Source organism: Athene noctua, chromosome 4 (assembly GCF_965140245.1).
Source record: "Athene noctua chromosome 4, bAthNoc1.hap1.1, whole genome shotgun sequence".
Lineage (NCBI taxonomy): Eukaryota > Metazoa > Chordata > Aves > Strigiformes > Strigidae > Athene > Athene noctua.
In genome coordinates this window covers 15,332,655-15,355,346 of record NC_134040.1, presented here as the reverse complement: position 1 = coordinate 15,355,346, position 22,692 = coordinate 15,332,655, and the positions used below count along the sequence as shown (strand labels likewise).

The 22,692-nt window shown below is 37.7% G+C and overlaps 1 protein-coding gene across 1 annotated transcript in view; it reads left to right on the top strand.

Moving 5' to 3' along the window:
- The window catches only part of CLNK (cytokine dependent hematopoietic cell linker), a 32,857-nt gene that overhangs the window by 5,953 nt on the left and 4,212 nt on the right, over positions 1–22,692 (top strand). The window contains exons 4-17 of the mRNA XM_074904532.1: positions 1,451–1,613; positions 2,555–2,634; positions 2,939–2,984; positions 6,437–6,465; positions 6,803–6,822; positions 8,264–8,392; positions 11,061–11,088; positions 14,613–14,631; positions 15,759–15,834; positions 16,964–16,992; positions 17,677–17,688; positions 20,360–20,493; positions 20,874–20,951; positions 21,082–21,237. Of these exons, the coding sequence (XP_074760633.1) occupies positions 1,451–1,613; positions 2,555–2,634; positions 2,939–2,984; positions 6,437–6,465; positions 6,803–6,822; positions 8,264–8,392; positions 11,061–11,088; positions 14,613–14,631; positions 15,759–15,834; positions 16,964–16,992; positions 17,677–17,688; positions 20,360–20,493; positions 20,874–20,951; positions 21,082–21,237 (999 nt within the window). The remainder of the gene's footprint in view (positions 1–1,450; positions 1,614–2,554; positions 2,635–2,938; positions 2,985–6,436; positions 6,466–6,802; positions 6,823–8,263; positions 8,393–11,060; positions 11,089–14,612; positions 14,632–15,758; positions 15,835–16,963; positions 16,993–17,676; positions 17,689–20,359; positions 20,494–20,873; positions 20,952–21,081; positions 21,238–22,692) is intronic.

The following is a 22,692-nucleotide window of genomic DNA, read 5'->3' as shown; positions in this document are numbered from 1 at the left end:
TAGATGTGATATATCTTGATTTTTGTTAGGTCTTTGATATTTCCCAGAAGACAGTCTCATAAGTAGAAACCTGGAAACCTGGTCTAGATGAAAATGTGTGAAGTGTTTGCACAACTGATTGAAAAAATATCCACCCTCAGCCTAGCTGACAGTAGTCTGGTAGTGAACTGGAAAGAGTTATGCAGCAGAAGAGCCTGCAAACCCAGGTATCCTGCAGGGGTCTGTCTAGGGTGTGGTGGTATTTTTTCCTGTAGTGTTGTAAAAAGGCACACCTCACCTTGAAATGTACTGTCAAGACACTTCCTGGAGGTCTGCTTGATGTTGTAATAAAGATGTGTACAATCTGGAAAGAGTTCACAGGAAAGTAACCCTGGGGATATGAGGTCCAGAATCTTTTAAGTTGGTTGACAACTCAGGGAAGCTTTAAAGAATTGTACTTGCTTAGGGAGAAGACTAAAAGGAAATATAATTATAGGCATTAAGCATAATAAAGGTTGAAATAAAGTGGATAGCAATCAATTTCTTAGTGTCCTCGGAGCCTAAAACAAATTAGTTTAATTTGTAGCACTCAGAGAAAAAGCATGAACTGAAAGGACAGTTAACTAATGGAAGAAGACACCTCAGGAAGCTATTGATTCCTCATTACTAGTGAGTTCAAGAAGAGATTAAAACAAATATATGGGAAGATCCAAGTGCGTGGATGCACCTATACTGTCTCTGGTATCAAAATATGACTTACAAAGACACTGGGTACCCTCAATTGAGTTCACTCAGCAGTAATCTCAGCTCTGTGCTGTTTGTGCATGTCTCCTGAAAGAAACCAGCAGTTATGTTCCAGAGTATGTGAGTATGAAGGGTGGATCAGGACTTCAGAAAATAATCTTGAACAAACCTAGTACACACACTAGGTCCTGTATACACACCCTGGACATCCTGAGTCACTCTCAACACCGCATGTCTTTGGACTCCACTGTTCTACACATACTCGCATTCACTCGGACTGCACATTTGCTAGCACAAATTCACCAAAACAGTGCATGTTTTTATTTTAAAGTGTGGCATTTATGATGAGTTAGTTAATATAGTCTTGCAAGTAATATATATAAACAGTCAGTACAATACAAATACCACATGGATAATATTATAATGAAAGGCACAGTCTCAAATGTCTGCAATGATCATAAAACTAAACACTCGCATTATATTTTCAAGAGTGGTGACAGGCCAAATTGAGAGAGAGACCTAAACTGTTTCCCAAATGTCTATTTTATGAATCTAAATAAAAAATTTATCAAAATTCTCAAAACTCTTGTTCCACTACTTTCCAACCTTTCAATTTCCATCTGAAAATTTCCTGTGCACCAAAATGTCCAGTTCTGGTAACTAAATCTGAAATTAAGCTTGAAGTTAAATTTATTTGTATTATGTGTGTATCTCTTCTTCTATCCAGAACAAAGACTTGACAATGAAGGGCAAGAGTGACTTACAATCTTCCCCCAAGGTACCTGAGGAGGAAGAAGGTGAATATGAGACTGTAAATTCCTCCACTCTGGAGGCCATCCGTGCTTTGAGAATCCTTCCTGCCAAACCTCTGCAAGAATCCGAATATGCAGGTAACTTTTGCTGTCTTCAGAAAGTGAGGCAAACCTAGAGGTGAATAGGAACAGTACAGGTTTTCAGTATGGGTATTTTTTAAAATGAAATAGTTTTACTGAAAAATAAAGCACTGGTGGGCAGGAACAGGAGAAGAGCTTTATCTGCATCATATTAAACAATTACCCTTATTTCCATTAGATTATGTTAAATTAATAATTACATGCTGCTTTTGTAATTTTAATGTTACTTTCATAGAAGAAATTCTACAATCTTATTCCACCTGGAATGTGAAAAAAATGACTGGTCAAACCCAAAAGCATTTCAGAAAAGCCCACTGCTATGCCCAGTAACAGTAATGTGGCAGGATACAAGAGTGAGGACAGGTCTGAAAATGTATTTCAGAAAGGCAAAACTCAATGTTAACATCCCATCTTGCCATCTTCCCTAGGCAAATAACAATGCCCTGGAGATATAAAATTAATTATTCAAAAAAACATGCTAGGGTACAACCTGTGCATTTCTTTTAGATGGATATGGGTGCAGTATTTATTAAAACCTAAACTAAAAATTAAAATGCTCTCTAGAGAGCAACCCCCCACACAGCCCTTGCAAAACCAGAACAGCACAATGGCATTGCCAAGAACAAAGGCTCAAATGAAAAACAAATTCAGCAATCTATTCACAGTTTAGGTCAAATATCTGCCTTAACTGTGTACCGGTTTATGAAGGCTGTTTTTTTTAACCGCAGTGAGGAGGTTAACCATAAAGCTATTACCAGGGTCACGTTTATGTCCTCAATACAGCTACTAAAATAACGGTTAAGTTCTGAAAAGGAAAAAAAGGCTATAAAAATGGCAAGACCTGACCTGAAAAACATATTTTGATCATTAAAACCTCTTCTTCTTAAAACATAGTATTACTGAATTACTCAGGCTTGCTTTTTCTTCCTCTTTTACAGATAAACGTTTTTTAAGGCCTTCAGGTACCACTTCCCCAATGAACAGCCAGCACACATCTCAGCCCCCTCATTATTCAGCTGTAAGTAAAGATCTTAAACACTATTCACAAACAGAGTTCCCCTTTTCTGTAATATTATTTAAAGCTAAGTGCAGTCTATTTAAAGTCTTAGCCATGCAACATTCAATTGTACAAGCTCGCACAAGTTCCTGTGAGCCGTTCCTGTTTCACTTTGCACCAATGTCCTCGCCACGTGCTTTCACTTGTTAACTGCTGGGATCTACCAAGCGTTAGAGGCATCCCAGTCAGGAGCAGGACTGTTTCTACTAACCATAGTTTCAAGGATGATGACTCACATCACATCTTTATTTTGCTTTATTAACAGAAACACACATCTGTTCTGGAGGGGAGGAGCACGCCAAGTGTTACAGGTATAATAAAACAATCTACCCATTTCTGCAGTCAGAAATAGAAATTGTTGCTTCCATATTTAGCTTTTGTACCTAAGCAGAGATTGCACATTATAGAATAGACATGGTTTTCAGAACAGCAGCTGCTTTCCAAAATAATCATACTGCAAATTTTGCAATACTGTCTCAACTATCTAACATTAAAATAATTATTTATAAAAGGAGATATATTGAATCTCATGAGCTCCGTATTCCTCAACGAGACAAAGAAAAAAAGCAATTCAATTTAAAAATCAGGTTTTCCTTTTCCCTACAATTATAAGGACATTAAAGGGGGGGGGGGGGCAGATGACATGAGGATTCTGTCTCGTGAACTGTTCCACCAAAAGGCTACAAGATCCCTGCTATGCTTTACTTCTCATGATCTGATGCATTTTGTCTCCCTATCCTTCCCAGGCATTTTGTACTAATATACTGTAAACCATAATCTAGTAACTATCTTTAAGTAATCATATCAACTTTAGCAATTCCTATTAAGGTTATACATCCTTAGGTATCTATTTACAAAAGCTATCTGACAATGTTTTCCTACTAAGAATATGCTAATTATGTGGTATATCACCTAGCATATATTTTTTATCCCCTGCTTTAACTGTAAGTTTGCTACAGTATCCTATAATTGAGTCACAAATACACCTTTAATTTTTGTTCGTTCTATTTTGTTTCTTGTGGTGAAATCAGAGAGACTGCGATCTTATTTTTCAAGAATCTAATGAGGTGTCTAATTGTTAAATCCTTTAACTGATGGTTTTACTCAATCATAAGATTATTTTAAAAGTACGTTTCCATATACTTTTCTAAATATTTTTTTATATATTTGATATACTTTAGATGTAGCAATTATCTCATGAAGTCAACTACTGCAGGATTATATATCTGATTAACCTTGAAAAGGAATTATGTTTTTTCTTTACCACTTTCAAATCTTTGAATCATATGCTAAATATGGCCAAAAAGAATGCAGATGCCGAGCCAGGAAAATACGATTATTTCTATGTTTGCTATAATGGCTGATTTTCAGAGAGTAAGTATAATATTTGATCAGCCAGAAAAATAATGCAAAAGAATCCATGCAAAACAGAATTTGGGATTGGGTTTTTTTCCTTTTAGTTCATCCTATAATGCAAAACATAGAGCCAAACAATTCCTACAGATTATGAGAAAGCACTATCAAGTTGGCAAAATGAAAGGTTAGGTTGATCTGTCTGAGCAAATCCCAATGTGGCTTGTAAAAAAGCTGAATCGAGAGGAATTTGAGTAAATCAGTTTCAAAATCTGCCGAAACTGGTAGGCAAGGTTCCACTGACAGTTTGCTGGTTTAGCTAAAGCTTCAAACGCAGGTTTTAGTAGGTTGGATTTAGAGGTTTGTCTGCCTCCATGAAATGTGTGCTGACATTAAGAAAGATGAACCAAAGACAATGCAGGCAGGTAGACTAAACTCTGCAGTTTGAGAATGCAACTTACACTTATTTTTAGTACATCCTGAACTAATAGTGCTTAGAGAGGACTCTTATTTTTAGATAATGACAACACTGTTATTAAATGTATCTTAACATTTATTCTCATACCCAGTGCTGTTAAGTGGCTTTGCCACAAGATGGCATGAACAGCACAAAAGAATTTTTGTCAAAAGATATTTTCTAGAATTGTTAAACATTTAAGGTACCATTATTGTATTCAGAGCAATTTGTTATGGTTTACTTGAAGAAGAACTTAAGATATATTGCATCTCTTTTTGGATTAGTTAGGATTTCAGTATGTAGAATTTATGAAAATATTTTCAAAATCAAAATAGAGTAATATAGGTTTTTAACTAGTAAGATCTCCTATGTTCATTTAAATAATCAGTTATATTTGGCTAAATTTGAAAACAAAAAATATATTTACTTTCATTGCTTTTTGAGATTTTTATAAATTTCTATTAAAAAATCAAAACAGGCAAAAAATGCATCCCAAAAAACTTGATAAGCATATATATAAAGTCTCTGAATAATATTTACATTTACAATACCTGAATATCACCCTCAAATCTTTCATTCTGAAAGCCAGAAGTAAAACCAAAGTTCACTCTGTTCTATCAAGTATCGTGACAATTTTTCATTTCCTTTATTTTATAATTTAAGATGAACAAATTAAAAATATTTGGGTTTTTCCTGCTTTAATTTTAACTGATTCTTAGTTATGTCTCTGTTGTGGTTTAAACCCAGCCAGCAGCCAAGCACCACACAGCTGCTCACTCACTCTCCCCCATGCCCCAAGGGAGAAGGGAGAGAATTGGAGGGTAAAGGTAAGAGGATTCATAGGTTGAGATAAAAACAGTTTAATAACTGAAATGAAAAAAAATTAAAATAATAATGATAATGATAATCATAATAACATACAAACAAGTGATGCACAATGCAAGTGCTCAGCACCCACCGACTGATGCCCAGCCCGTTCCCAGCTAGTGATCCCAGAGGAGGGAAAATCCTGAAACTGCAATCCTGGAAGAGAGAGCCAGCTTCCCAGCCAGCCTTCATCTATGAGCATGATGTTATATCATATGGAATATTCCATCGGCCACTTTGGGTCTGGTGCGCTGGCTCTGCTCCCTCCCAGCTTCTTATACACCTGCACACGGGCAGGACATGGGAAGCTGAGAAGTCCTTGATCTCTTAGCAACAACTAAAACCATCTGTACATTATCCACATTCTTCTCATACCAAATCCCATACTGGATCCAAAACACAGCACTATTCTAGCTACCAAGAAGGAAAATTATCTCTATCCCAAACAAAACCAGGACAGTCTCATGAAATTAATGTTTGTGAGGGATATTAAAAAGATTTATTGTCTACAACACAGGAAGATTCTCAACACCTCTATGACTGCCATCATTATCTAAGTACACTTAGTCTTGTGTTTTGTATGGAGAGAAGCACAAAAGGTTGGAATAAATTGCACCTGGATCTCACCTTAAGAAAGGCTAAAGTCAGTCAGATAAAACAAAATCCATTCCACTTCCAATAAGCTTCATTCAGAGCCCATCGGCCTCATGTGCAGAACAGCTTACAGAGAAAACACGCACTTCAGTGACCTCCGTCTCAGGTCTAGGCTGTGACTTGCCTCCACTCCCACACACAGCAATCTCCCACTGAGCCTCTGAAGCTTCCAGCTTCTTCTAGGTTCACAAAAATTACTGCTCCCCATTCAGTAGCAAGACAAGTTATGGAGATACAGATGTGATAGGTAGGACAAATGCTGTGGGGACAGGAACGTGACCTTGGAGCAAAGAATTCTGGAGGTAGAGCTGTGGTGGAGGGGTAATAGGGCTGGACTGCCAATAACAATAACAATACCAGAATAAAGCTATACTTTTATTTATGAACTATATGGGTAGCACTCTATTAAAAATTATTAATAATTATTTTTAGGAGAAAGAATGAAGATACATGGGCCCCAGGTAAGCAGAATCTCTCATTAATTAACATTTTTATAGATAATTTTGCCATTTAATATATTTTTGAAAGCAGGCTGCAATTTTGCTAGTGTTAACTAAAGGATAAGAGAACTCACATCTGCAGTCCTACATTATCTCACTAAAATTCACAGTTTATGTAGATGTCTTTTACCCCTCAGTGATTTTAAAATAGGATATTAAAGTATGATGTTATGAGCTGTAGAACACATAAACTCTTTGACTGTTCACACAGGTATGTCTGCTTAATCTAAACTCTTTACATTTCTCTTACTAAAACAAGGAAAAAAGCTTATAGAGAGTTTTGTTTGCTCTTTTTCAGGAACCTTTGCCTCCCCCACGGTAAGATCACTTAAGAGATTGCTTACCTGCTGTCCTCGGGGATCTCAGTGCTAGTGCACGCTCACATCTGTACCGCTCATGGTAACAAGATGACTGTAAATGAGCCGGCATGCTTTTACTACATGGCTCTCTTTGGACTTTTTTAGGTTCTGATATGAAATTAGGGAGAACAAAACATGACCCACAACTGTTCATAGCTGGAGCTTGGGCCTGCATCTTCCAAATCAACTTGACTGAGTCTAAGACCAAGTCAAAAGCCTAGAAATCCTGAATCTGGTTCAACCCAGATATAAATTTCTGGGGAAAAAGATCTTCAAACAATTTTTATTGGTTCCTTAGGCTCTGTTCACCACAATAATATTGTCTTCATTGCTTCTTAAATATTTCTGCCAATTTATTTTGCTACAAATCTAAATCATGTCCATAGAAATCAACTGGAATATTGCTACTTATTCCCACAGAAGATGGACTAAGCTCTATTCCACAAATATATTGTTCTATGATATGCCCACAAACAAAAAATTAATTGCTTCTTGATCTTTTCAACTCCAAACAATAATTGCTACAATTAAGATATCCTTCCAAAAGGTCATCCAAGACTGACAAGCTTACTGTCTGCCATAAAAGCTATAAAGAAGTTTAAAATATGATTTGCATTATAGACATATTTAGATTATTCCTTAAAATATTAAATAAGAGCATAAAAAGACAGGGTAGCTTCACAAATTCAAAAACTGTAAAAGTGCAGAAAAAAGAACATTCTTATTCCATTATGCTACAAAATTTCACTATTGATTCCACTTGCATTATGGTGGCCAGAATGGTTCTTAATTCTCCCACCTGACTTAATTTTGGTCTGTACCATGCAAATGCACAAGGGTCCCTCCCCAGGAGCCCACCGCTAAAGGGCAGGTCTGCCGTGCAGCATGGATGCCCCTCCAGTTTTACTCACCTGTCCTCTGTGCTACAGCTTCCAGTTGGAGCTGAGCTGTGACTGGCTGGTCTCAGGGCACGGGCAGAGTGTGCCCACATCTGCCAGAAAACACTGAGCATGTGTTAGCTGTGAGTTTTCTGGGATGAATAGCATTTTTTCCTGTGTGTCTGAACTGCGGTGTGTTCCCTGGCTGGACCTTATACACGGCCATATCCACCCAGAAAAATCAACACTGGAGAGTTGTACTTGGCACATGCTGGTGAAGCACACGAAAACAGTGTTAAGTGGCACGTAACACAGTACATCTTGCAAATGTAGAATATTATCCAAAATTATTATTGCTATTGAAGGGCCCCAAGAAGCTCCTGGACCTGAGCTAAGCTCGGCACAAATACATTGAAATGCTCTCAGAAAATTCCAGTGTTTTATTTCTTGAGCTTGCACTTACAGTCCCTGTGCCTCCTTTATTCTCTAATAGTTTTTCAAATTCTCCTTTGACTTCTCTAGGCCTCTGAAGACACTGCCAAAGCAGTATCAGCCACTTCCTCCAGAGCCAAAGATAAGCAGCCAGTTCTTTCACATGAGAAAAACACTCAGCCAAGCTCACACCTTTCCAATTTCATCAAAAGTCACAAGGTATGGGTGCATTCCTCATCCTATTCCCTGAGGAAATACTCCAAATTCCAAAGCACTCTCCCTAGTGAACCCACAAGACTTTACCTCCATCCCACCTCTTATTTTACTTAAGGAAAAAAAAAAAAAAAGTTATTCTTTAGACAGCTGTGAATAATTGAGAGAAGTACTATTTAGTGTAATGTGACACTAGCATTTTTTAAAGAAAAAACTGTGAAAATAATGGCAAAGAAGTGAAGGAGTAGAAAAGTAGGCAGGACTTTCATGAACACTTTGTTTACGTTTTGTCCTACTTTTTCTTACTAACATTTAGAAGTTTTTCATCCACTTCTACGTAGAAACAATTGCACTTGCTTAGGACTGTTAGTGAATCAAATGATGGGGAAATGCGCTGACTGCACCAGGCAAACAGAAATACACTCCACATACCAAGGATGTTACATTCAGCAAAAGAAATTACTAATCTGTAGCCGGAAGTCTTACTCCAGCCTGAGACCAATGAAGCCAGAATACGAGTTGCTTCCTACCCTTTCCATCTTGCTCTCCTCTATCATACGACGCCCATGGTCATTCAGCGTCCTGACATGAGCTCTGAGTCCTGAAGCACAAACTGCATATGTGCTCTTGCTGTGTGATGAAAATGCATTTTCATAAACGGGGATGGTGGCAGACACACGTTGGGAAGAGGACTGACACACATTCAGGGGCCACAGGGTATAATGCTCAAATGCCTCTCAATTAAAACCTATTGCAGCCAGAAGTTTGGGCACAACTGAGCTGTGTCAATCCTGTCCATCCTTCCTTAATGGTTTCAATTTCAGTTCATCAGGATGGAATTTTGCTTCATTTTACAAAGGTCACTACAAATCCCACGGGGGAAAAAAAGCTTACAGAACAATGAAATAATCTTCTGCTTAAAGTTAAATATATACTGAAGGAGTGAGCTCTAAGTATGTGTTGGTTTTTTTCCTGAATGGTGCTTAAATTCTTTCATGGATTAAGTTCCAGAAGCTGTTGGTTGTTAAGACATTTTATGAATACGAAGTAGCTTCATATTCAGATGTGTGACCTATAGCTGCAAAGTTCCAAGTCCAATGACTGATCCCCCTCCCTTGGTAGGGCAGCACATACACTGAAAACTCTGCGAGACCTGTGTTTGCCAGCAGACATCATTATGCAGAGAACTTGGATTTGCAAGATCCTATTATAAAGCGAAATTCTGTAATATAAATACATGTCATTTCTTATTCTAGATGTAAAAGGCAGCAACAAAAATCACAACTGCCAAACGCCACTTCTCATTGCAGTTATAGATACCAAAATATTTCTAATAGTTTGTTGTTTGAGTTTTTTATTGTACTAGGCTTTTTAATCATATGAGTAAGAGGAGTGGCACAGACTAAGACCACACATGATCTGGGGAAGGCACTTCACAAATTTCCCACACAAATACTTCATGCAAAATATTGCTCACCCATCTTCAGTCCTTCGTAAGGAGAAATGCGTATGAGCTGCAGTGTGGAGCAGTACAGCGGTACAGCCATTGTCTGCTAGACTGTAAGCAAAGCTGTCAAACTGCAGATGTGATTTAGGAGTGCAAGTCCTGTTTTCCAACAAGATTTGGAAGACATAAAATTAAACACATCATTATTTATACACTCTATAAATAGCCTCATAAAAAAAAAAATAGGCATGTGCAGGATCCTAGAATGTATCTTAGAAGCTCTGGTGTGATTTAAACTTACATGTGACTGAACAAGTGCTGAAAAATTGTTCCCACGGTTTTCTATACCAGGTCTTCCTTTTGCACTCACTCTGACTGATTTAGCAAAAAAAGTCACTGTCGTATTTTCTTGGTCCAGGAGGTATGCTAAGCAGGCACTAAATCACAGAGCCTTTAAAAAACTGCTAGATGCTTACCCACACCTTATGTTGCTAAATAACTTCTAAAATCTGGTCCTCTATCTCTTTTATTATGAGATACATGCTGCTAAAAAGCATGAGTGTTTATCATACCCAGGACATCTAATAAAAGATGTCAGACAATACACTGTCCCTTTTCGGGGGGAGAATATTTTCTGAGGAAATTTCTCAGGAAAGGAAGATAATACTACGGATCAGGTATATCAGGAGAAGGCAAAAAAATACCTAAACACATTGAATCAGGACCATGAGGAGCATTCTGCATTCCTCTTTCCCTGGTTTGCACCCCCCCTTTTCTCTACACTTTCCATTCTGCCTCTGTGAATGTTTAATTTTTGAAACTCTTCAGTCTTCAAGGAACTTCCCACCATTTATAGCTGACTTGAAAGTTCATAATTAAGACTTTGGCATGAGATGAAAAGTGTTGAAGAAAGCTGATAATCATTCATATCTTTTCTCCCCTCCTCCCAGAATAAATCCTTAATAAAGACTTTTCTCATTTACCATAATGAATTCAGTGAATGCTATTCTTTTTCATGGAAGTCCATAACCTTCTCCTGCAAATAATTATATATAAAAAAAAAAAAAAAAACAAAAACAAACCAACCTCTGAATTTCTATAGTTGTAATAAAATCCTTCCCTTGCCAAGGGCTGTTAACTGTCAGCGATGATGTAATCAAAGTATTTAAATACTCAGTGTGATTTTATGATAATGAAACGCTTTGCATATGATTCTTTCTTTTCCAGACATCTATCTCTTCAGGAACTAAATGAAGTAAGTCATCATCTCTGTATATATTAGAACCATAAAATCCATACACATTCCATGGCTGCACAGCCTCTCTTGTAAGAGTATTTTAGCCTGTTAGGTGAAGATACTATAAGAATATTAGTTTTCAGTCATAAATGCATCTATCTTTAATGTGTGTGGTATTCTCAATATTGCTACTTTCCGCCTGGCAGGTAAGTTCCTGAAGTTGCCTGCAGAAATAAAAACATACAGACAGTGCAAAGCTACCTTCCTAAGTATCCACATAAAAGCGTATCTCTGCCATATGCTGTGGATACTTACGAATGGTGAGCAGCAGGAGAGACACTTTGTCAGAGAAACAGAGGTTCCACATAGGTTTTTTAAAAGCAGAAAACTGAAATTGTAAGGTCAATACAGGAGTGTAATAGTATTACTCTGATGTAAATACAAGGCTACCTCAAAAATAAGATGACCCTTTTCAACAAAAGAAATAAAAATTGACAAATTTTATATCCAGAATGAACCTCAGCTATTATCCCCCAGCTCCCTTCTCTCTCTTCTTACACTCTCCTTCCCCAGAGCTTCGCACAAGCTCTGCAAAATCCATCACCTCAGACAAATGGCAGCTTTACCTGCAAGAGAGCTCCGGCAGCAACTGAGGGGGCCACCACAGTGCTGCTCAGACACCTGCACGGTCCTACAGCTTCCCCCAGCCGAACCCCTCCCCGCCTGCCCAGCAAGGTGGGGACCCCAGCCACAAGGCAGAGTCCTCAGCACGGCCGACCTGCCCAAGCTCACACTGCGCCATGTCCTCAAACCTCCTGAGCTGTGAGCAGCCCTGTAAGCCCTAGTACGTCCCCCAGTTCACCTCCCACTAGCCCCATCCTCCAGTTCACAACCTGCCTTCCTCACAACCAGTCCGCAAAGCCTGTGTCCAGAGGGCAGAAGCTGAGAGAGGTGATGCTGGGAATGCACCTATATGCATATATAAAGCAGAAAGCAGTAACCTTTACACAAAGACTAGTAAAGGCAAGTGTTTGGGGGTTTTTTTTTTCAGCTCCCAGTTTCTGTAAAAAAGTTTTTAACAAGCTGCTTCATTTTCTATTTAGGCCAATGAAGTAACACAGAGGACATGGCGTTAGCAATAAAGGGGTTTAAGTTATGAGGAGTGGTTTCCTATCAGATGTATTAAGAGATGCAGTCCCTACAATAATGCAGAGTGTTAAAAGTATGTTTGTAAAATTCAGAGATACGTTACAGTTTATGGCATTTTGTGTTTCTTACTGAATGTTCTATTTACTGCACTAACGCATTTCTATTGTATTGGGTTTTCTATCTCATTGCAAGGGAACAGAGGGAAGTAAAGGATCTCTATACTAGTTAAGCCCAGCTATTTCCTATCACAGAGGGCTGTAGCACAACTGTGTCGACTGGTCTAGCTCTAACTTTCAAATCTTTTGAGTTTTTCTTCTCCATGGGTCTGACTGGGAGGCATTCCCAAACCTCAGTCCTCCCATGGTTAGAAATTCTTTTAGTTTGAAAGATTATTACAAAAAACGGTTCGATTGAAATATTTTAATTAACATTTACTAGTAAAAAAAAAATAATATTGGCAAGAAAGATAATATTTTCACACAAAAAGGTTTGTCTTGTCCTAGATACTGAATTGTTACAAACCAAATATGAAAACACCCCCAAGAATAAATATCTTACACTTGTAATAAATATTTCTGGCTGGGCACTATACAGCTGCACAAATACTGCAGCACCTAACAGGCTCTTAGTCTGGCTACATCTTAAGGAGAAATATTGTATATCTCATAACATGGAGAAGACAAAATTTAATTTGGATCACATCCCATTCACATGAATCCAAAGACATAGTTTCAGTGTGACGTGGAGGAGGAATAGCCTGCTCTTGTCAGTGTTTCGGACACTAAACTGCAGGTCATTACATTTGAGAGCCAGACTTTCCTTCCCCAGGACCCAGACAGGCTGTAGGAAAGGGTCAGTAGGGGTGTCCTGAAACTGGAGAGGACAAATGCAAAATCCTGTCCCAGGATGGACTAAACGCATTGGCAGCAGCTCTGCTCAAAAGGACCTGGGGACCACAGGCTGAACACAAGACACTGGTGTGTCCTTGGTGGCCATAAGAACTAACAGAATACTGAGCTGTATCAACAGAAGCATAGCCAAGAGATCGAGGGAAGGGACTATCCCCTTTTACTCATCACCCATTAGACAACACCTGAAGTACTGCACAAGGCTGCGTGGGCCAGCAGAGTCACCAGTACAGTCTGGGCATGCAGCACCTGCCCTGTGAAATGAAGCTGATGGGGCTGGGCGCCCTTCACCTAGAGTGGGGAATGGCTCAGGGGGAACCCCACAGCAGCCAGCCAGTGCCCCAGAGATGATTATCAAGAAGGCAGAGCATGGTACATTACAGAGCGCACAGTGGAAATACAAGAGGCAACAATCTTGAAGTGAGGGAGGTTTCAACCAGAAATAAGGAAGAAAATTTAATGATGAGTGTATTTATAAGGGTGTTGGAACAGGTTGCCCAGACAGGCTGTGAAATCTATATTCCAGAGGTTTAGAAGATCCAGCTAGTCAAAGCTCTGAGACCAGGTCTCATCTCATAGTTCACCATGCTTTAAACAGGAGCTTGGACCTGCCTAACTCCCTTCTGACCTGAAGAAGACTATGAACTTCTAAGTAATGGGTAAACATTATTAGGGAAGTAACTTTTAAGGAAGACTCGAAGTGCAGCATACAAAGAGTAAAACATTCTTCTCTTTAATACTTATGTATTATAGTCTTGTGTATCAAATTAACAAACAAAATAATTACTATTCCCATGTGAATCAAAATAATACAGAAATACAGTGAAAGTTTATGAGTCAAATTCTGGTCTTTAGACACCTGTCTCTCATTCACTTCTTTGTAACTTAATATGCTGAATTAAGATTCTCCACACAGTGATCTTGAATCAAGTATCTGCCATGACAGTAAAAGTAACTGTATTGTCAGTTAAGGAGCCTGAGAAGAAATTACTGATTTTAAGCTTTGGATAGTATATTTCCAGTCAATCAAAATCAATGTCTTGATTTAATACAAGACCAATGAAGGAAAATCATATTGTAAGTTAAACTGATGCACAATAGTTATCAATACTTAATAGTATAAATATTTAATAATATATATATACACATTATATAACTATACAGTATATATACTACTCTATATCCTATAAAACTATAAATCAATAGTTAATAGTATAAATATATAAATAAATAGTTAATAGTACAAAACGGCGATCATTGCAATAAACCATATGTTCACTTATACCACTAAAAATTTAGTTCCCATTGTTGTCAGTGGATAGAGATAAGCATTCAGCCTGAATTTTTGACAAAGTGATCAGGTATTATGATTGAATGTCTACAATTATTTTTTTTTTAATTAAAAGATAGTTTGGTCTGTTGGGGTAAATTCAAGCTGGCAATCAAAAGAAAAATATTTACTGTCTATGTTATCATTTTATATAGGTACCTGGAAAAGAACAAGGTTAGTATTTAATAATATGATATTAATTTGTTGTCTTTCCTTCATATTCCAAGAACAAAATATTCTATCGTTAAAATTAAAGCTGAAGTAATAGGTATAGGAACCTGACATCTATCCTGCTATGTAGGATCAGGCCATCTGGCTTTATATTTATATGAGCAAGAGACATCCCCCAGGTATACTTCTGCTTTGAATAGAGATTTACAGTGACCTCAACAGTTATGGAAGATGTAGCAGAAAAAAAGAATTTGACTTGGCATTAACTACAGTTATTTGGGTAACTAGAGTATCACATTTGTTCTAAGCACATCAAGTCTTAAGGCTTTGGGGAAAATAAGCGTGCTAGAAGCTAAAAATCTGAGGGAAGGATATCCCGAAGAGACTGGATTAATCTGATCTGCACAGAGGACATCACCTTTCTCTCCATTTTGCTCCTCTCTCATAATCTGAGGGTAAGAATTTTGAAAGTTTTTAAAAAGCTTTAGGTTTTTAAAGCTCCAAAACCCAGTGGGGTTTTTTAAAAAAAAAAAAAAAAAAAAATTAAAAACATGTCAATTCTTTAGATGTACATACAGCTTTGAAAAAAACAATTTAAGCCACTAGCTCAGTACGTGTGCAAGAAGGTCCATGAAAAATAAAGGTACTCTGAAGATAGATACAGGCTACGTTAATTTTTATGATATTTACGCATTGGTGTTAATGAGTTCATCATTTCCTCTCACATTTCCTTTTCTGGATTAAGGCATAGTTTGCTGATTTTCAGCTAGAAATAGTATCGACTGCATTAATACATTCAATGACTGTCTATCCTGTCCTATAAAAAAGATTTATAAACCCTCCATAAACTTCTAGTACAGCATTCTACAATATTCACCATTATGTTAAGACATATTTGGCATTAGTAAAACCTGTATCGTTCACCACATAACATTCAGTACTAGTATAAGTGTTTCCCACTGAAATCATTAGCTGACTCATTTAAGCCAGACTGATTGCACCTTATAGTTTTTTCTATTGAACTGCCTCCCCTTCATATATTATTTTAGTTAATTTATTTCACAGTATTTGCTATATACTGTCAAAGTTACATATAAGAGGAAATAATAAGTTCTTATTCTTATTAATAGTTACATATTTGGGAAAGGAACCTGAAATACCTTCTCAAGCACAGCAGTATAAATCAAAGCATCATCCTGAAGCCAGGTAGGAATATAAGAATTTCAGTTTGTACTGGATGTTTTGAGGACTAAACGTTCTGCTCTAGAAAATTATACTCCCCTATGCAAAAAAAAAAGATACAACTTTCTGATGTCATGTTTTGTTTTGTCCTGGTGCATGACAAAAACCATCTTTGAGAATTGCTCTCAAGCTATTGTAACTGCACATTCAATTTTTATCTTTAATAGCGTACTACTGTATTGCATTTTTGCCTCGCTTTGTGATAGGGTGTTAAATATACTGTATAAAGAATCTCTGCCATCTCCAGCCTCAGCATTTCCTCTCCCACTTATTTTCTATTTTTATATACAAAGAATACAACCTTGGCCTTTCAAAGGCCAATTATTTTTCCATAGAAATCTGATACAGTTGCTACTGTTTTTCCTTTTCAACCCACACAAATCTTTTTTTTCTAAATGTGCTTTTAAATCTATATCCTCCTAAAGTAAGTGACAAAACCTGAAAGTATAGGATACAGCATAAGAAGTGTAGGAATGATTTAAATGTCTTTCCTAGACAAATACCGAATCTCTCCTCTAGCCTTGTTTACGATGGCCTTTCCCTAAAATAAGATTACTGCCTGGAATCAATGTGTTTTGTTTCTTCTTGTGTGGTACCAGTGGCTCTGTTACGTTAAACTACTTGGTCGGTGCTCTTCCCAGTGTAACCGTTCTAATAGCACAACAGAATGCCAGCTGAGTACTCAGCAGCAGTCTAGAAAATCAGAAAAGGCAGGGAACAACTGCTCTCTGGGTCTTCCTATAGAACTGGGAACATCAGGTGAAATTAGCAGGGAACAGGCTTGAAACAAACTAAAGCAAGCTGTGCTTCACTACATATGCATTTAAAATGTGAAACTCTTGCCAAATACTCTTGTGGAGAGTAAAAAATTATATAACGTCAAGAAGTGGCTGATGAAATGAATGGAAATCTGTCAAAAGATGCTAAATACAAAATTACCACTCAAAACCCAGGAAAGCCCAAAGCTGCAGTCAGTAGAGGACAGGGTGTTCTGGGGAAGCACAGCTATGCATTGCTCTCTAATGTGACTCTAAATACTGCCATGAACAGAAATACTTTTCTGACATTACTTTCATTCATTGCTTTTTCCCAGCCTTCAATGTACACAGAGCTCTAAAACAGGTAAGAACCAGAGATCACTTTGAAAACTAAACCAGGTGTGGATAAATAAAAACGGGTCCGTGTTTCTACATGTGTGTGTCTGCACTGGGGATTTCCAATGCACAGTCGGGGCAAAGGGACTGTAGAAGAAAGCAAGTAAAACAATGGCACACGCAAGAGTAGTGAAGAAACAAGCAGAGTTACTTGCTTGGCTCCACCTCATACCTGCTTCAAGCTAAGAAACGCCCAACGTAGAATGCAAACGTTAAATCGTTGCAGATCCCCACACCCAGAAAAGGACAGGGATTCGGACGAGCTACTGAAAGATGGTGGGGAGAGGAAAGGAAGGCAAATTGCTTGGGCATACAAAGAGATAACCACAGAGAAGGAGCATGGTGTGAGCACAACTGCCTCTGCTTTCCCAGGCTGAGATGCAATCGCTGGGCTAAATAGAAGCTACAGATGTTCAGAACATTATAGAGCAGCTACTATGGGTTTAATGCCTTTGTGTAAACAAATAAACCAATCTGAAGAAATTGCTTTAGATTTATCCCAGATTCTAGAGGGAAGGACCTGTAGGTGCCATTACCAGGCAGGTCTGTCAAATAGTTACGGTTGGAAATAGGACCTCCCCTGGACTGTGTGGTTTTACCTAAGGGAACGTTCTGGAAACCAACATTAACACTGGTGGGGTGCCCTGTCAAGAAAGGGCCTGTGGTATGGCTTGCCCAGGAGCATGGCAATGTCCCTCTGCGCATTTTCCCTGGATTTATGATTGCCAGAACTAAATCCAGGTCTCTCTGATCTTGAGGAGAATACTACAAACACTATTAAAAGTTTTGTTAGCTTTTTGCTGTCATACCATATTCTACCAGTTGTCCTCCAACCCCACTACTTAATTCTTTTAGAAAAACATGGCCTCATTAGTATTTAATGCAAAATTGCTATATGGCTCATCCCTACCTTTCAGTATGTGTACACATGCTTTGAAAAGTATTTCCATAAACCCAAGAGAGACAGAAAAACATCCCAGCATGTACTTACAGACTTCTGAAAAACAAAATCCTTTTATTAGCCAAACTTCATTATAAGAACTGTGTAAACAAACAAACAAAAAAAAGCCACTATTCTGTGAATTTATAGTAAAAGCAAATACCAGGAAGAACATACAGACTATATCATTTGTTCAGATAATGTAGGACTCACCTTAAGACACTGCCAGGCTAAACAAGCCCAACACCCCCAGCTTTGTTTCACAGGCTCTGGCTCCCTGATTCTCGTGGCAGACCTCCACTGAGCCACTTCTGGTTATTAAAATCCTTCCACATACTCTGGATACCTGCTAAAAACCTGTCTTCACATAATATACAAAGCTCATCTAGGTCTTTGTTCGCTATTGTTCTCACGAGCCTCTCAGTCTTTTTCCTAAGTGCCCCACACCCATGCCCACTTCTGACACTTCTTACCATCCTTCCCCCTGCTCTTGGTCAGTCAGGCTCTCTGGGACAGCACAATCTCCTTTTCCCCCTGTAATTCCTGCCCTTCTCAAACTGCAGGGAGAGAACAAGCAGCCTCTCCCCCTGCTACCCTACAATTGCCTTTTAAAGTCCATATTTAGATTTTAAAATATTTTAAATGGAAATATTATTAAATTTATACGTAGAAATATCTTTTTTTAAATCCTAAGCACATCAGTGTTAGGTTTACAGTTGGACTCAACCTTAAAGGTCTTTTCCAACCTACAAGATTCCACGATTCTATATTTCTCTCTGGTAGTTTTAACTTTTATTGTTGAAAACAAATTACTCTCTGTGCAAAACCCTCTTCAATTTCTTGACAAACCGTTAACTCCATCCCAGCAAGACCCAGTACATATGCATTGTGAGAGAATTTTCCACTTCTTGTCCCACAGCTTAAGACATACCAGAAAAAAAATTCGACAGAATATACAAAGCACTGGTCACAAAGTAAACATGGTCCTAGCTGTGCGTTCAGGCTGGGGGTTTTTTTAACGTTTTTTTTTTAAATAAAAAGGTTTTTTAAAAATAAATTTTAAAGGGGTTTTTTTTAATAAATAAAAAAGCTTTTTTGGATAGCCACCAAAAATGCAATGTGAACACAAATATCAAAATTAGCATCCGATAAGCTGTGACATACAAGGTGATCTGATAAACAGTGACATATTCACATTTTGACAATTCAAACTGACCGCAGAAACAAAATGTAAATGTCTGGTCCCAGACCCTTTGAACAATGATTTCACTTCTGAATGGACTGATTGCCTGCAGACCATGGTTGTTTGTTTACTGTCTTAAACAAATGTAATGTGTTATAAACCAGAACATGGTACATGTATGCATGAAACAGTGAAACACAGTGAAGACTATTATTCTTCTGTAAAAGAATGTCTTCCAAGTAAAGTTTCTTTAATATTCTGTCATATACTATGTATGGGCAGAAAAGTAACAAACTGATAAAGCATGAACAATAGATTAAACATAATGAAATACCACTTCGGCAGGCAGTACTGTCTCTTGTGACAGTAACCAGAAGATGGAAGCCATTGATAATCACATTTTTTCCATTTACTCTTACAATAGACACTAGGTCATTTCTCTCACCAGCACTGCATGAAACAAATAAAAAATGCTTTCTGTTGTAGAGCAGGCTATGATGGTTTTTATCTTCAATTAACCATTTTTTCCTTATGTCATGTACCTGCAAATTGCGTTTGACCTACACACTGAAAGCAAGCCCTCGCTTTTCTCAGGCTGTTTCTGCTGCATCCTAATGGAGTCAGGCCGAGCCTCTCGCATTACCTCATGCTTCATGTTCCTCCCCATCCCCTGCGTTCACACAGCTCCCCAGTGACAAGGCGAGCAAGCTCCAGCTGGTAAACGGCAGCCCTAAATCTACAGATGGCAAATCACATTTGCTTTGAGAGGAGGGTTTTCAGCTATGTAAGCTCCCTCAGTCTGCTGCCTTCTCAGCAGTGCAGCATGGAGCAGGAACTCACAGCTGGGCACAACCACCTTCATTGTTTTCTTAATGCAAGAGCGACCTCACTTCTTGGTCGCTCTTGGAAATTAACTTCATTTGTTAATTGAAACAAGTCACACAAGAACCTGGCAGAGTAATGTTGATTAAAAAACATCAGGAAACTAATGTATTAAATCTTCTGCGGCATGAATCTGAAATCACTGGTGCTTCATTAGCACAAGACCACTCATCGCTGACAGCTCTAAATTTTGGAAGGTTAGTATCACAATATTGTATTTCTAAACTGTAAATACTGTTCTCAGATCTACCAAGTAAAACTGATAGGGTACAATGAAACTATGACTTAAGTTTAAAAATACTTATTTTCCTTCTGAATTTACTTTTACAGGGTCCATGTTAAAGGTAGACAATTTGTCAACAAAGAGGTCACCATCTCCTACACTGTACACAGCATGCAGAAATAAATCAAAACATTCACTTGAAAAATGGGAAATGCAATCTCTTACCCAACCCACTGAAAAGGTAAAGAACGCTTCTCTTCATGAAGAGACGGTTTTTTAGAAAACAGGATTATCGCTATAGGGTGCACATGCACACACGCCAGCCACAAGTATTGGTGTTCACTGAAATAATTCCCCCAAGAAAGTAAGCAGTCTGAAAGCTGTGGGTATTCAGCACCCCTGAAAACAGACTAATATGAGCTCTTGAAACAATAGATAAGAGATTAGATATCTCATTTGATTCAGATTTCCTAACAGGGCTTCTTAATATAGATGCATTAAAATTATTTTTATAAACTGTGCTAAACTTGCTTTAAATGCAGATTGATCTGTTTTCACTGGCTTTTGCTCTGGCAGCTGTAGTTAATTTCTATATTCTGATTATGTTATATTAAAATTAAGGATTTAAACAAATATGAATGGTACATTGGAGAGTATGATCGCCATGAAGCAGAGAAGGCACTGTTACAGGAAAACACTGTAAGTACAATTTATCTTAAAACCTGGGTTGCAAACTCTTGGAGAAAATGTCTGTAAACTGTCCACGATGGCTTACAAGTTTTATTGTGAACTAACCACACAATCCATAATTTAAATCTGTGTCATACAGGATGAGACATTCTTGGTTAGAGACTGTTCAAAGAAATCAAATGCTGAACCATACGTTTTGGTTGTCTATTATGGAAGAAGAGTATACAACATCAAAGTACGTTTTCTGGAAGAGAGCCAACAATACATGCTGGGAACAGGGCTCAGAGGAGATGATGTAAGATACCATCTAATTTTAATCTATTATGTCACACTTCACAAGTTCTTAATACTAAAGATTAGTTACAAACACCCCTATGTAACAAACTGGCTGCTTCAAAGTTTATTTTACAATACTCTCATTTCAAGTATGTCTCAGAAGTTTCAAGCACCTTCAAGATAATTTAAAACAGTATTTTATATATTGTGCTCAAGTACTTAAAATACTTCCACCTACTCTAAGTAACACCTGCAAAGTAAAGGGGAAAGAAAAGTCCTCCCCTCCCAGGTATACATACTGGTTTAGCGTCTTTTTTAACCCGTTATAATATAAACAGATATTTTAAAATAGATAAAACTCCACACATCTGACATCATGGCCTGTTGCTGGTTTTGCTGCATAACGTCTCATCATCTGTCTCATACAGCAAAACGGGAATTCGTATCATAAAATGAGGAAATAGGACAAAAGGTGTCATGGATGTTCAGAAGCAACTAAATCATGTGGGTGCTGATCAGTTTTCAGATATGGTAAATTTAATTTACAAAATCCCTTTAGATTAGCAATGCTTTTTTAGCATACTTAAATTCAATTAGACTCTTATAAGGAATATAACCTATATATGGTTAAATAACAAATACTGTATCTGCACATCTTTCACACAAGAAAAAACCCCCAAAATGTTACAACTGAAACGGTCATCTCTATAAAGATGTAATACTCACAAAAAAAAAAAAAAAACAACAACCAAATTTAAGAGAATTTTCAGCTGCACAATAAAAAAGGAAACCACAGCAAGCAATAGAAAACTATTTGCTATGTAAATGACAGGCAGAAATCCAACTAAGGTGAGGCAGCAGGAGCCTCTGTAGCCGAACCTTCAATTATGTCCTTTGCATGCATGTCAATACTTACAAAACTTACCTTTTCTATAGATAAGCCTTAAAAAAACTGAAATCAAAACTGACCCAAGCTAACAAGAAATTTGGTAGGTCCAAGATTTACATTTGTATTCTCCTTAGAAAATGTGTGATAGGATTCATTTCAGAGATGAGGGGGAAGGTTTAATGGCAAGTTGTTCTTCAGGAACATTGGTTTAATAATGAAGGGAAAAAATATCCTTCATTGTTCAAGCACACTGAAACAGTTTGGGAAGCAGAAGGGTAGAACAAATAGAGCACTGTACTGCAGGCACCATCATCCTGATGCTACTGTAGTGAACCATCAGTCTTCTGCAAAATATTGGCTGCATTTCTGAACTGAGCCTCCCAGATAATTTCCAAGAGTTTTAGTATGATTGAGGAGAAAGAAAGTTTTAGTTTTCTGTGGTTCTTACATTGTTTAATCTTCCCATAACGGCCCTGATAAAAAAAGGCTCAGATTAGAAACAACAACTGACAAATAAAATACGGTACGCTACAGGATAATGCAGTATGCGTACAGAACACTACAGAATAAAGACATAAAACTTAA